Source organism: Ictidomys tridecemlineatus, chromosome 3 (assembly GCF_052094955.1).
Source record: "Ictidomys tridecemlineatus isolate mIctTri1 chromosome 3, mIctTri1.hap1, whole genome shotgun sequence".
NCBI classification, from domain to species: domain Eukaryota; kingdom Metazoa; phylum Chordata; class Mammalia; order Rodentia; family Sciuridae; genus Ictidomys; species Ictidomys tridecemlineatus.
In genome coordinates this window covers 146193317-146206780 of record NC_135479.1, presented here as the reverse complement: position 1 = coordinate 146206780, position 13464 = coordinate 146193317, and the positions used below count along the sequence as shown (strand labels likewise).

The 13464-nt window shown below is 41.4% G+C and overlaps 1 protein-coding gene across 4 annotated transcripts in view; it reads left to right on the top strand.

The window, feature by feature from the left end:
- Positions 1–3688, top strand: part of Cd86 (CD86 molecule) — a 70634-nt gene extending 66946 nt beyond the window's left edge. For 3 of the 4 annotated variants that reach the window (XM_013359696.4, XM_040270276.2, XM_078044132.1), the window contains exon 7: positions 51–3688. In XM_013359696.4, coding sequence (XP_013215150.2) covers positions 51–150 — 100 coding nt within the window. In that variant the 3' untranslated portion in view covers positions 151–3688. The remainder of the gene's footprint in view (positions 1–50) is intronic. The other variant, XM_078044131.1, reaches the window with a different exon arrangement.
- Positions 3689–13464: the final 9776 nt, after the last annotated feature.

Below are 13464 nucleotides of genomic sequence, written 5' to 3'. Positions count from 1 at the left end.
ATTACATGAAATCTCACCCAATCCTTTTTTTGTTTTTTCTATTTTTCCAGAGTGGAAATCCATGAACCTGAACAAAATGATGAAGAAATTCAGTGTATTGTTCACTATTCAAAGACACCTTCAGGCAACCATAATGCTACACACTTTTAATTAAAGCACAAATTCCATATTATTCATGTCCCTTTCCTCTGTAAGTTTTGGGGCAGCCTTCTTTGATTTCTTGCTGGAGATGAGAGAACATTACCCTTAGTACTGATGGGGGCTCCAAGACTCCTTCTGAGTGAAATAACCTCCCTAAAATACCAGCTCTGTTCCCGGTGCCAGTAAGCAGATTTAAATTTTCTATCTGCTTCTTTTCATTTCAGAGCGCACTCATGGGCTGAGCCCACCTGAATGACTCCTTGCCTGGGAATAATGTTTAGGACCAACGCTTTCGACTTCAGATCAGATTCCTTTCTTAGTTTTTTACCAAATTTGTTTTTATAGAGAACTCTTAGTTCTGAGAACAGTTACTTTTATCTGCCTCCAAACTCTAAGGTGGTGCCTCATTTCATTCTCTGAATTTAGAACTGAACAACTACCTCTTCCACCGGAGTAGGAGTTATGTATTCTACAACTTTCTCGTGTTCATGTTAATATTTTAAAATATAAAGAAACAAATACTGTGATAATGTAACTAGTATGTTCGGAAGAAAAGCCCACCACTTGTAAGGAATGCTTTCTCCCTTCAGGATGGTAGAGAATACAAGGACCTAGTCAGAGTACAGGCCACAGTGAGGGGAGCACCTCCATCTTGGGAAATCAGGAAAGACAGAGAGAAACTAGTTCTGGATCCCGGAGCCATTTCTGTCTGGGTTGCTGCTGTTATTGGGAGGATTCACCTGCCCAATAAGCAATTAAACACGTGTTGGCAGAGAGCATTGAGAAAGCAGGGAAATGCTGTGTCTTATGAGCCCTATTTTCTCTGGAATAAAAAAAAAAAAAAAAGACTCAGATGCAAGAGAGACAACCATGCTCCTGAGAAAACAACAAAAGATTTCAACCAACAAGATACACATGAAATAAATGGTCTATCGGGTCCTTTGAGAAGTCTCAAAGAAGCCACAGATGGACAGTCTGTCCAAATGGACTTGGACAAACAGAAGTTTCCCTGGTGGTCAGTGAGGGATTTTGATGATAGCCCAGTTATTGTGAAGTTTCATCTGATTGGAAGCAGAGCTGGGGAGGAGAGCGCTCACCTGGATGATATGAGTGGACAAAGCCAGGACTCTTCCAACCCATGGTCAAGAGAGAGGAGCTGGAGTGGAAGTAGGAAGGCCAGGCTGCAATCCTTAGCCGGTGGACATCCTGGGGGATATGAACGGCCCACAGCAGGGCTAGCCAACTGAGGACCGTTAGTGTTGGAAGCAATGACTGGAAAACTGGATACAAGCAAGAGAGAACCCAGTAGAAATTAGTTGGAAAGCCTGGCTGTACAGTGGCACAGCAAAGGAGGGACCAGCCTCAGTCCAAACCCAAAGAGATCTTTAGGAGGCCCAAGTCTTACAAAATTCTTCTTTATATTTTCCATAAAAGGCTGTGGAGGGTTGTGGACTGCTACCAGAGTCAGGCTGATCCTTGGGATATTACCATCTGTGCGTCCTTCCCCTGCCTGCCCCTGCCTGCCCCTAGCTGGTTGGTTTCTAGTAATGTTTTGTATAAAGTAGTTATCAGTAAAGAGTTCTGGTGCAATTATTTAAGCCTGCATCTTCTATAATACCCAAGACTTGTAGCCCGATGTCCCCCTGGGTCCTCTTATGCACTTCCTTTCCCCAGCATCTTTGTAGCTGGATGTCTTCGGCTCCTTCTCTCTTCCCCCTAACCATTGCAGAAGGGGAGCTTACAGACTCCTACATATTTATCTCAGTGGTGGAACATTAAAAAACAAGTGAGAGAGGTTGTTTCTGAGGACAACTAGGAAATTCCGAATAAGAAGGACACCTGCTTTTACGTTTGTAACCTTTCACACTCAGTAATTTTTAAATGATGTGCTCACATGTACGTTAAACAACTGTTCAATATCAAACTATTTCCTGAAAATATCCTTGACTATAAAATCATAGTTATAAAAGCATATACGGACATAGACCTGTAGCATGTGAGAAGGGCCAGGAAGTTTCTGAAAAAAAGAAAACTAGACTCTGTGAGGGCAGGGTTTTGACAGGCTTTATCAATGGATCCCAGGCAACAAAGGCAGTGCTTCAAAACATATTTGTTTAAAGATTGAGTGAAACATGGACACGCCCTTTGGTGAAGGCATCACTCCTCTGTATACTAAATTCTGCCTGCTGAGTTACAAGTGTAGGGGAAAGAAAGAAGGAAAAAAAAAAACCAAAGAGAAAGTTGAATGGGGTCATCGGTTATAATAGCACTAGTTTGGTGACTGCGTGTTTACCGTGTGCCAGCTGCTCTTCTAAACCTTTGAACTCATTATGCCTTTTAATCCTCACAACCACCCTGAGAGGTCGGACATGGGATGGCCGACCCATTTTGCTGAAGAAGAAAGCTAAGCTCAGAGATGTCCAAGTAGTTTGCCCCAATGTTGTTCACTTAGTGGGGAAAGTTAGAAAGTAGAGCTGGCAAAATTGGGAGTCACTCCCCCATCCCCACACCCCACTGTATTTCTTGGCCTCTCTAGCTATGGCAGTTGTGTACAGGTTGAACGTCTCCACTGCATCTTGCACTATACCACCTCAGCCCCTTCTTTGCTCAGGCCCTTATTTACTCCTTGCAAGAACATGGTCGTCGCTTGCTACCAGGCTGATCCCAGTGTCCCACCCTGCCAAACAAACAGGAGTCAATAGTGTAAAAAGCTGTCCCTCCCATTCCTTTCCCTGAGCCACACCACCCTGACCTCCAGCTTCTTCTTTGTCTTTCCATAGACACACTCTGCCTGTGTGTGTGCATGTGTCTGTGTATTCTCCTTATTTGAGCAAGTTTGTATTTTTCTACACCAGAGTCTAAGAAAATCAGAAGGCTCTTGGTAGGATCATTAAGAGAGACACCACGTTTCACCGTAACACTTCATATTAAAAACATAACAGCTATATTTTATCGGTTTTCAGTCTTGCCATATGATTGCAAGTTGGGGGGGTCTTAAAAGTGAGGTTCTGATGCAGCCACATCTATGTTTATAGAAGCTAAATTCATAATAGCTAAACTATGGAACCAACCTAGGTGCCCTTCAATAGACGAATGGATAAAGAAAATGAGGTAAATGTACATAATGGGATATTATTCAGCCATAAAGAAGAATTAAATTATGGCATTTGCCAGTAAATGGTTGAAACTGGAGACCATCATGCTAAATGAAATAAGCCAATCCCTAAAAAACAAAAGCCAAATGTTCTCTCTGATATACAGATGCTAACTCACATTAAGCAGTGGGAAGGGAAGAATAGGATGTGTATTGGATATGACAAAAGGGTAATGAATGGAAGAGAGAGGGAATGGGAATAGGAAAGACAGTAGAATGGATTGGACATGATTTTCCTATGCTCATATATGAATACACAACAAGTAAAACTCCACATCATGTACAACCCCCCAAATGGGAAACTGTACTCCATGTATGTATAATATGTCAAAATATATTCTGCTGTCAGATGTAACTACAAAGAACAAATAAAATCTTTCTTGTTAAAAGTGAGGTCCCATTGGCTCTTATGGTGTCCATCTGTTCACTCCAGGAAAGAAACAGACAGACATGGAGTCCTGCACCATCTTTAGACACAAATTTCCAAGCCTGCTCCAATCTGAACAAATAACACCCTCAGTCTGGTGAACAACTGCCATTCTGAACTGGATCTTCTATTTCCTATGCTCCATTTAATTGTCTTTCTTGGTTTACTCCCTGCCTTGAGGGAACATATCCTCTAGAAGTCTTCTTAGAAAGAATAGAGGAGAAGTAAATTTAATGAGATTTGGGGTACCTGAACATGTCTTTATCCTACTTTCCCACTTTATTAATAATTTGGCTTGCTTTAGAATTTGGGGTTGGAAATAATTTTCATTATCTATAGCTTCCAGTGTTGCTATTGAGAAATCTACAAATATTCGGACTCCTTTTTATGTGTTTGCTTTTAGGAACTTCTCTCCGGTGTTTTTGAAATTTTGTCATAAAAATGTCTTCTCATCAATTGTGATTAACACTTAGGTGACCTTTTCTACCTGGAAATTTGGGTCCTTTCCTCTGTGGAATTTTCCTGAATTACTTCCTTGATTATTTTCTCCCCTCTGTTTCTCTAATCTCTCACATTAGAATGTTGGATTCTTGGATGTTAAGTCTCTTCACTTGAGTCTCCTGTTTTCTTATCTTTCTTGCCTGTTGTCTGTCTTTTTGTCTTTTGTTCTGTTTCCTAAAGATTTGCTCGACTTTGTCCTTCAAACTTTCTTTTGAATTTTTAATTTCTGCTACCATGTTTGATTTCTGCTACCATGTTGTTGTTCTATGAATACTTCTTTTAACAAGAGGCTGTTTTTAATGACTGCAATATCATCCCGTAACTCTCTAAGGATATCAATATAGGGCATTTGTTTTAAAGTTTTATTTTCCAAGTTGTTCCTTCTTGGAATCTATATCATTCGTATTAAAAGATTCCTCAGATATTTGATGATCCCTGATTGGCTGTTCATGCTTAAAAGTGGGGGAATTAATTTTTTTATTCGTTCTTTTTAGATATACATGACAGTAAAGTGTATTTTGATATATTGTATGTACATGGAGTATAACTTGTTTTCGTTAGAATCCCATTCTTGCAGGTGTACATGATATGGAGTTTCATTGGTCATGCAGGCATTAAAATTTTGTTTGGAGGATCTGAATGGATGGATGGACTTATCAAATTCAGCTTCACTGTAAGGGGATCTGGGGTGGTCCTTTGTTGGGAAACCATCTCTGCATCTTTTCCATTGGGCTGGTGTTTTTTTCACTCTTGTTTGGAAGGTAGAAGTCTGGCTTCCAGAATTTGGGTGCCCAGTGAGGAAAGAGAGGTGCAGGAGTTAGGTGGGGGTGGGACGCCTGCCATCTTCATTCACTGTACATGAGTGTATAGTAATCCATGTGTCTTCAGCATGGCAGTCCCATCCTCAAATGTGTGAGGTGTTGCCCAATTCAAGATCTCTGCTTTATCTGCTCCAGAAAACAATATTCCATACTTCTGCTAGGGTTAGAGAAGGAAATTGCCCAGTGGTAGTATGAAATAGGAGCTTTGGCTCTAATTGCCACTCAAACAACTGTCACCTATTCTCCTTATTTTAGCCCTTATTCTTATCCCAACCTTAACTCTAAATTGTCTCCAGTTCTGCCAGTTCCTGAGTCTTCTGGGCATCCTGGGCTGTCGACTGGGTTGTTTTCTAGGAATTCCCACTTAGGATTTCAAACACTTGTCACCATTGCTTTTCCTATTCTTGTACTTGCTAATTTTTGCCATTTAAATTAAAAAAAATCATTCTCCTTAGTTTTAGCAGAATTTCAGAGGATAATGAAGTTGGCTATGTGTGTTTAATCTTCCATATTATCTGAATTTATTTAAGAACTCTACCATGAGCTGCCTTCAACCTAAAATTCAAAGTCATCAACTTCAACCTTAGTCAGCTCCTTACCAATCTTATTTTACCTTCTGTTTCTATTGGAAAACCATGATCCTGACAGATTTAATTAATAATGATTCTCCAAATATAACTTGTATTATCCTCACTGATGATCTTCTGTATCTCCAGAATCCCTCACTCCCAATTAATTACATTCTTGCTCATTTTTAAGCACAGCTTAAGCACATCCACCTCTATTAGGGCATATACCTCACTACTACCCTGTCTGCATACAGTTGACACCACATCCTTGGGCCTTAATACATCGTCTAACAGTAATTAGTTTCTGTCCCAATACTCCTCTATCCCACTTAAAACCATACAGAGAAGTTTCGGGTTTCCCAGAAGCAAGTGTTTTTGTGTTGTACACAGAATTAATCCTAAATCTCTTGGTCCGGGTAGTTTCATGCTACATGTTCCAAATTTTTCCAATTATCCTGGTATCTGACCACCAGTTGCTGCCTGTCCTTGTTGCCTATGGTAGCCACAACACTTAGACCTGATAACCAGCTCCTCCTCCCAAGTTACAACCTTGGCTTCCCACTTGAAGTATGACTTGGATTTAGAAACAGCAATCAGACAAAAAACTGCATTTGGCCATCTAGGATGATTCTCCTCTAGGACCCATCTCATCCTCCAGGACCCATTATTTCAGAGCATTCACATAGACCAGTTTTTCCCCAACCAACAGGAAGCGGGATGGTAGAGCAAGTGTGGCTATCTACATAGAAGGCAACGGTGTGCCTGCATCTACCCCTCGTTTTAGTAGACATCTTTATTAACTAAAGCAAAACCTCTCATTTTATGACATCAAGTATTTTTAGAACTTAAAAGGAGTCAAACAGTCCTTGCCCCTCCCAAGAGCTGAGGGTGGGGTACCACAGGGATTGGAAAACAGGGTCTAGAGAGATGGGGAGCCGAAGACAGGCTCACTCAGAGATTGGCATGCACAACGGTGTGTGGAGTTTGGCAAGGTTAGCTCAGAAAAGAAAAGGAAAAACAACAGAGAGGAATGAAAATTTTGGGAGATGCTTTTGGAGAGAGGGACCATAGGAACTTTCTGTACTTGATCTGAATGGGAGGGAAGAAATCTTAAAACATGATGTTGGGAAGGCTGGATAATCCGGGCACAGTTGGCAAAATGGAAATAGTATTATAAATCACAGTGTTCCTTTGTAGAGTAAAAAGATCCTTTTCTCTATCATAGACTCAACACAAGGTTAGGGGAGAGATTAACTTCAGGCATGAGTGACCAGAGGCATAGATAAAGACCAAGAAACAGAAGCTAGTAGCTTCATATCACAGGCTTCCAAATAATTAAAACTCTTTCTTAAATTTGTATTTTGTGGGCCATAACATGGGCCTGGAGCTTATTATTAAAACATGTCAGGGTATAGTGACTATGCCGGCTGGTAACAAACTAGTCACAAGCTGTTTCTACCAGTCCACCTTCCACTCTTTAACTTGCACACATCAAGTATTTGCCCTCAGGCTTCGGGCCACTTAAGAACAGTTGAGCTATGTCCACTCAATGGCAGAACACTGAGTCCATTTCATTTGAAAAAAAATAAAAATAAAAAGCCAAACAAATCAGTTCTTTTATGTTTTTCTATTTTTACCGGTTTATTATTTTCTCCTCCAATTTTTTATGCGTTTGTTGAACTCTCAGACTTACAGTCCTAGAGTGATATTTGAGTCTCTTGTTATCAAATCACAAAGAAAGAAAAGAAGGAAGGCTTCCTTTAATGTCAAAAAATAAATTCTGTTCCTGTGTCCAAACCAGCCATGCATATTAACATGTGCAAATGTCCTTACGGTTTAAAGAATCTTGACTAGAGAAAAAAAATATTGGAGCAAGAGTTAAAGAAGCAGATCAATAAGAATTTTAAGAATTTTTGTTCTCTCCGAGGAATTGCTGATTTACAAAAATTACTAGAAATGGTTTGTTTTCAACAAGAAATATAAGTAAGATATCAGGAAAATACTGATTTTTTTTGGGGGGGGGTGGTATTAAGTGCCACAAACAATCGATAACTCTTCCCAAACCTGCATAAAAGAGTGGCCTTGCATCATTGTCCACTCTTGGTATCGTTCACATTTACTGAGCACAGTGTGTCCCCATGCATGTGTGCTCAATAAGCAGGTTAAATACATTATCTTAGGGGGAAAAAAAAGAAGAGATGTATCATCTTGCAAATCTAAGAAATTGTTTTGAGAAGAAGGAACCAAAAGAAAGTAGGCTAATTCAAATATTGTAAGAATTTAGGGAAAAGCTAGAGTGTGACTCAGTGGTAGAGTGTTCACCTGGCCTGCTCAGGCCCTAGGTTTGATCCCCAGCACTGCAAGAAAATGTCTTGTTTGTTTGTTTGTTTGTTTAATCTTACAGAAGAAGAATAATTATGAGAGCAGCAGAACAGTGAGCCTCTGTTTTGTCATCTTAGGGCAGGATGGGGAAGTACAATTCATGACAAAGGCCTGATACTACAGCTCAGATATAAGCCATCATGTGGAGAGAACGAGGGTCCAGAAGCAGGGGATAGTAGGAATCATTAACCCTCAAGAATGAGAGAATCCAGGCATGTTGGATAGAGGGATCACAGAACTAATGTCCAGGGTGGGTAAGCAAATTTTGAGGAAACCAGAATATCAGTTCAGTGTCTGTGTCTTATGTCACCTGAACAAGGAGCCAGTCCTAAGAGAGGAGATCCGTGACAGGGATCACAGTGAGGTTGTGAAGAACCTGTTTCCAGCTGCACCTGAAACCCTGTTGCTGGACTTTTTGTACATGAGTCAATACCTTGTTTTTCACTTACTGTCCCTCTTCTCTCCTCCCACCCTGTTTTTACTCCCTAAGTTAGTTGTATTCCTCAAGTCGGACACTGTATTCCACACAACAAAAAATGTCCGGAGTGATGTATAAGTCTTGGCCTGCCTGTTTCTGAAGGCATAGTGAATACTTTCAGGCCACTCTCTTTTGCTCTCTACAGTTTTGTTCTTGGCTCAGGTTTTCTTTTCATGTTGTCCTCCTTCTCTCCCATTACTGGCAGATTCCTCCATGCAGCTGGGAAAGATGGCCACAGATAGCTTCAGCTGATGCTCCTCTCTGTTAGCTCCAACAGAAACACCCTTGAGAGGATGCTAGTTGGGCTTGGTTTGAATCACAAGTTTATCCTGGAAGCAAGCACCCTGGCCAGAGATTTTTGACCTTATTAAATAGACCTACGAATTGCTCTCCCGTGATCCCTCCAAAAAATCCTAGGGAAATAGAGTCAACCTTAAATACATGGAATCGGGGAAAAACTCTCTAATGAATGTTGTTAGTCTCCTCCACCCCAGGTGCCATTTACCTGGCCAATGCACCATCCCCAGATGTTTGAGTGATGACTGATAACCCGAAGCTGCCTTCTCTTTGGGACTTGGTTTTGGTCAAACAGCAACCTCCTCTCTTAATTCTATCTTTATTTAAAATTTGATTTTGTTCATCATAATTTTTGGATTTGGGGTTACGATTATTCATAACTGAGTTTTTGGGGGCATCCCCTTAAAACTTTACCCTTCTCACCTCATCCTGGTCCTAGCTCTGGCTAAAAAGCTATACTCCAGTCCTTCATCACATCTCTGGGGGCAGCCAATGATTAACTAGGGGTACAAAAGGTCACCATCCTTGCCTCAAGGTAGAGCTAACTCTGTGGCAGAATTAGTGTTCAAGAGATCCCTGCGGGATCAGGCTCCAAGTTAGTCTCCAGCTAGGAACACATTCTTGCTGGTTTTATCCATGCCATATGACTGCCTGCCTTCCTTATTCTCTTTTCCTGAGAAAATTCTGCATAATAACTTGCATAAGATTCCCTGCCTCAAGCTCTGCTTCTAAGGGCACCTCCCTGAGCCTTAATACCAGGCAGCGTCCTACAAAACAGGTACTGAGAGTGGGATTTTGTAGTTGGATTACCAGCTGGATGACAATAAGACCAGCTGTTGATACTGGATGCTGTGTGCTGTGGTTAGAATGTATGTGTCCCTCCACGATTCATATGCTGAAATACCTAATACCCAATGAGATAGCATTGGAGATGGAGTCTTTTAGAAAGTGATCCAATCAAGAATGTTCTGCTCTCGTAAATGGGATTAGTGTTCTTTTAAAATAGATAGAAGGGAGTGCTCTAGTCCCTTTTGCTCTTCTGCTATATAAGGACAGCAACACGGCAGTATCCTAGAAGAAGACAGTGACCTTTTATCAGACATTGAATCGGACGGTGGCTTTATCTTGGACTTCCTAGCTTCCAGAACTGCTAGCAAAAAAAAAAAAAAAAAAAAAAAGATCTATTGTTTATGAATTACCCAGCCTAAGATGTTTTGTTGTAGCAGCAAGAACAGACTAAGACATCATGATTACTAAAACATGTAGTGAGCTATAAGGAGACACAGGTATAAGAGACTGCACTAACGGATACAATATCCTAAGCCAGTAGTTCCAGGGTCCTGCATATTAAAGTTGCCTGGGACTCTCTTAAAACAACTAAGACTAATTATATGTTGATCTCTGGGGGCCTCACACAAGCACAGTATTTTTAGGTTTTCTTAGGTAACACCTATGTGATGACAAGTTTAAAAACTACTGGCTCTGGCAATTGAGTGTGGAGGAAAGTGGCTATAAAGAACTGTGGAATTGAAGAGCTGTTGGTAATCACTACTTAGTCTTCATAGAGAGAAAAATCACAGATTTGTTATGAATCAACAACTTGAAGCAAAGTAGGAGAATCTCCTTAACAGCATTTAAAGACTCATTACCTGCAGCAGGAGAGAAGTTATGGTTGAAGATTGGGCTAAAGATTTATTGAGACTTTCTCTCCTCTCTTTTCTCTCTTCTCTCTTTCTCTCTTCTCTCTTCTCTCTTCTCTCTCTCTCTCTCTCTCTCTCTCTCTCTCTCTCTCTCCCTCCCTCCCTCCCTCCCTCCTTCCTCTCCTCTCTCTGCTCTCTGCCTTTCCTTCCAGCAGTCTCCCAATAAAATCTCTTGGTTGAGTCTCTGTCTCTGGTGTGAGGATGGACTTAGGCCTGAGCCGAAGAACTTCATTTTACAATGTCCAATTTGAAACTTGCAGTCTCACCAGGCACACCCACAGAGCCCTCCAGTATGTCCACAAACAAGTTACTTCCCCTCACTCTGATAAACAGAGTGAAGCCCCTGGCAGGTTGTCCTCTCCTGATAAGAGAAAAAGGCAAAAAGATCAGGGTGGAGACCACCAAACCAGATGTGTCTGACCAGAGGGGAAACTTGAGAAATTCGGTGGTGGTAGCTGATAAGGATTGAAAGGGGGGTCAAAAGCAAATGAACAGAGATTCAGCCAGCTGAAACAAGGATGCAATCAAGCTGGAGAGCCTGATGAGGACCTGACATCCCATCAATTCTCATCATTCCTGATCCTCTACATGATCCTCACTGCTCTCAAACTCTACTGTCTCGTCTGGACCTTGTTGAGAGCCCCAACTTCTCCCTACGACCCTCTCCTCAACTGATCACCCACTCCATGCCAGGAAAAGCCTGCTTTGGTTTCAAACCTGATCACTGCAGTTTGAGTGAGTGTGCATCTGCTGGACATAAAGCCTAAGGCTTAAGACTTTTGATCTGACATTTGAATTTAGCCTGCAGAGGGAATGTCTGTCATTAGCCTGTTATGATTAAGTGTGTTTTGCAGTGCTTAGAATTAATCTAGAATTGTTTGCTGTGAATTAATTAATCTAGAATTGTTTGCTGTGAATTGATTATGTCAATTATGGTATTGCCCAGCTTAGGTAGGGTCTCCATTTCAGTGCCTAGCATTAAGGATTGTGTTTTCTTGATTGAGAACTTATAGAGTGAAATTGTATTGAATAATTTGAGTGAATAAAGCATTGAAAGGGGAAAAAAAATTTATTGAGGATTTTCAGTGCTGAACCTCTAGATTTGCAGAAGTGACTGACTCTTTCTTATTATAGGATGGGGCCCTTCCGTTGTCTGAGGACTAGAGAGAGGTGTCCAGTGAGGCAGTGCCCTGCAAATATGTTACAGATAACATGCAGAATGCCAAGTTAAATACCGATTTTAGATAAACAATGAATAATTTTTTTAGCACCTTAGTCCCCTGTATTTTTTATTTGCTAAATCTGGTGACTTTATAGATAAGACAGTGCTTACCCTCTTCATCATCTTCCCCCACCTCCCATACGGCCACCAAAGCTTTGTAAAAATCAAGTGGCAGTGAAATCTGATTGGGGAAGTATGAAGCTTGCTAGAGAGAGAGGGAGACAATGCCAAAGAAGCTCTAGGCTGGCTCACACATAGTGGCAGGAACTGGGGAGACGTGGCTCGGAGTGAATCCTGGGGATGCTGGACCAAGAGACGAACAATAAAAATCTGAATAACACCTGGCAAGCATCCTAGGTCACATTCAGATACACTGCTGGGGTGGCTCTCGGAAGACAGAAAACATCATGGCCCGTGGTAAATGACAGAGATGCCAGAACTGCTATGGCAACTGGAGGTAAGGTTGGAAAGGTTTCCAGAAATTGGAAAGTGAGAAGAAGCCTACCACATGAAATGGAAAACCCATCACTATGTTTTTCAGGAGGACCTGAAAGATCCTCCATTAACCAAGGAGGTGAAATGGAAAAGAACCAAAGTAACACCATTTTGTTCTGACCTGACTCCATTTTATGCTTGCTTAAAATGTGTCCTTTTCATTCCCCTGATGTCAGCAATACAGTAGGACCTTCCCATGTCCCTGACTAATGGCCCTGATGTGTAGGAAAAATGACTCTGAAATGTATCATCAAAACAATTCTCTCATGTAATCAAAATGTATGTCTCAACAAGGTCTTTTCTGACCTGCATCTGACTCAATTGTCCTTGTGGTTTTTGTGGGTTTTACCTTTACAAACTGTATTAGTCAGGGTTCTCTAGAGGAACAGAATCAACAGGAAGTATAATTATAAAAAGGGGATTTATTAGGTTGACTTATGAGACCAGAAGCTGGATAGTCCACAATGGTCGTCTGCAAGCTGGAGAACAGGAAGAAACAGTAGCTGCACAAAGAGGCTGAAGCCTCAGAACAAAAGGGATCATCAATGGTGCTACCCTAGTCTGAGACCAAAGACTTCTGGAAACTTACAGGAGAATCATTCGCAGAGTCCAACTTTGGAAGCGTGAAGAAGTAAGAGTTTGATATCCTCAGACAATCACAGCAGCAATCAAGAAACATTCAAGAAGAATCTGGCTTGAATCTGCTGCTGCTTCCCCCTGTTCTTCCAAGTTCTATTCCATCCAAGTCATCATCCTATTGGATGGTATTGCCCAGCTTAGGTAGGGTCTCCATTTCAGTTGGCTATCTCACTTCCAATTCCTAGACACACCCTCATTGACATACCCAGAAGCCTCCTAACCATTGGCATCTCTTAGTTCAATCAAGTTGACAATTCAAATTAACCATTACATAAACAATTGCATAAACATTACAGTCCCAAAATTCAAGTGCTGGAAGTTCTTTGAGACACTAGCCTGCTCCCAATCACTAGCCTGGCATGCTCATTAAAGGACTTTTTCCCCTTTCAATTTGGCTCAGTGTGTGTGGTGGTCTGTAATTCTCACTCACTCTATAACAGTGGTAAGAAATGTGCTGGTGAGCCAGCACCGTGGCAAATGCCTGTAATCCTATCGGCCCAGCAGGCTGAGGCAGGAGGATCAAAGCCAGCCTCAGCAACTTTGAGAGACCCTAAGCAACTCATAAAACATAAAGTGGCTAGGAATGTGGCTCAGTGGTTGAGTGTCTCTGAGTTCAATCCAAGGTACACTCACCCCCC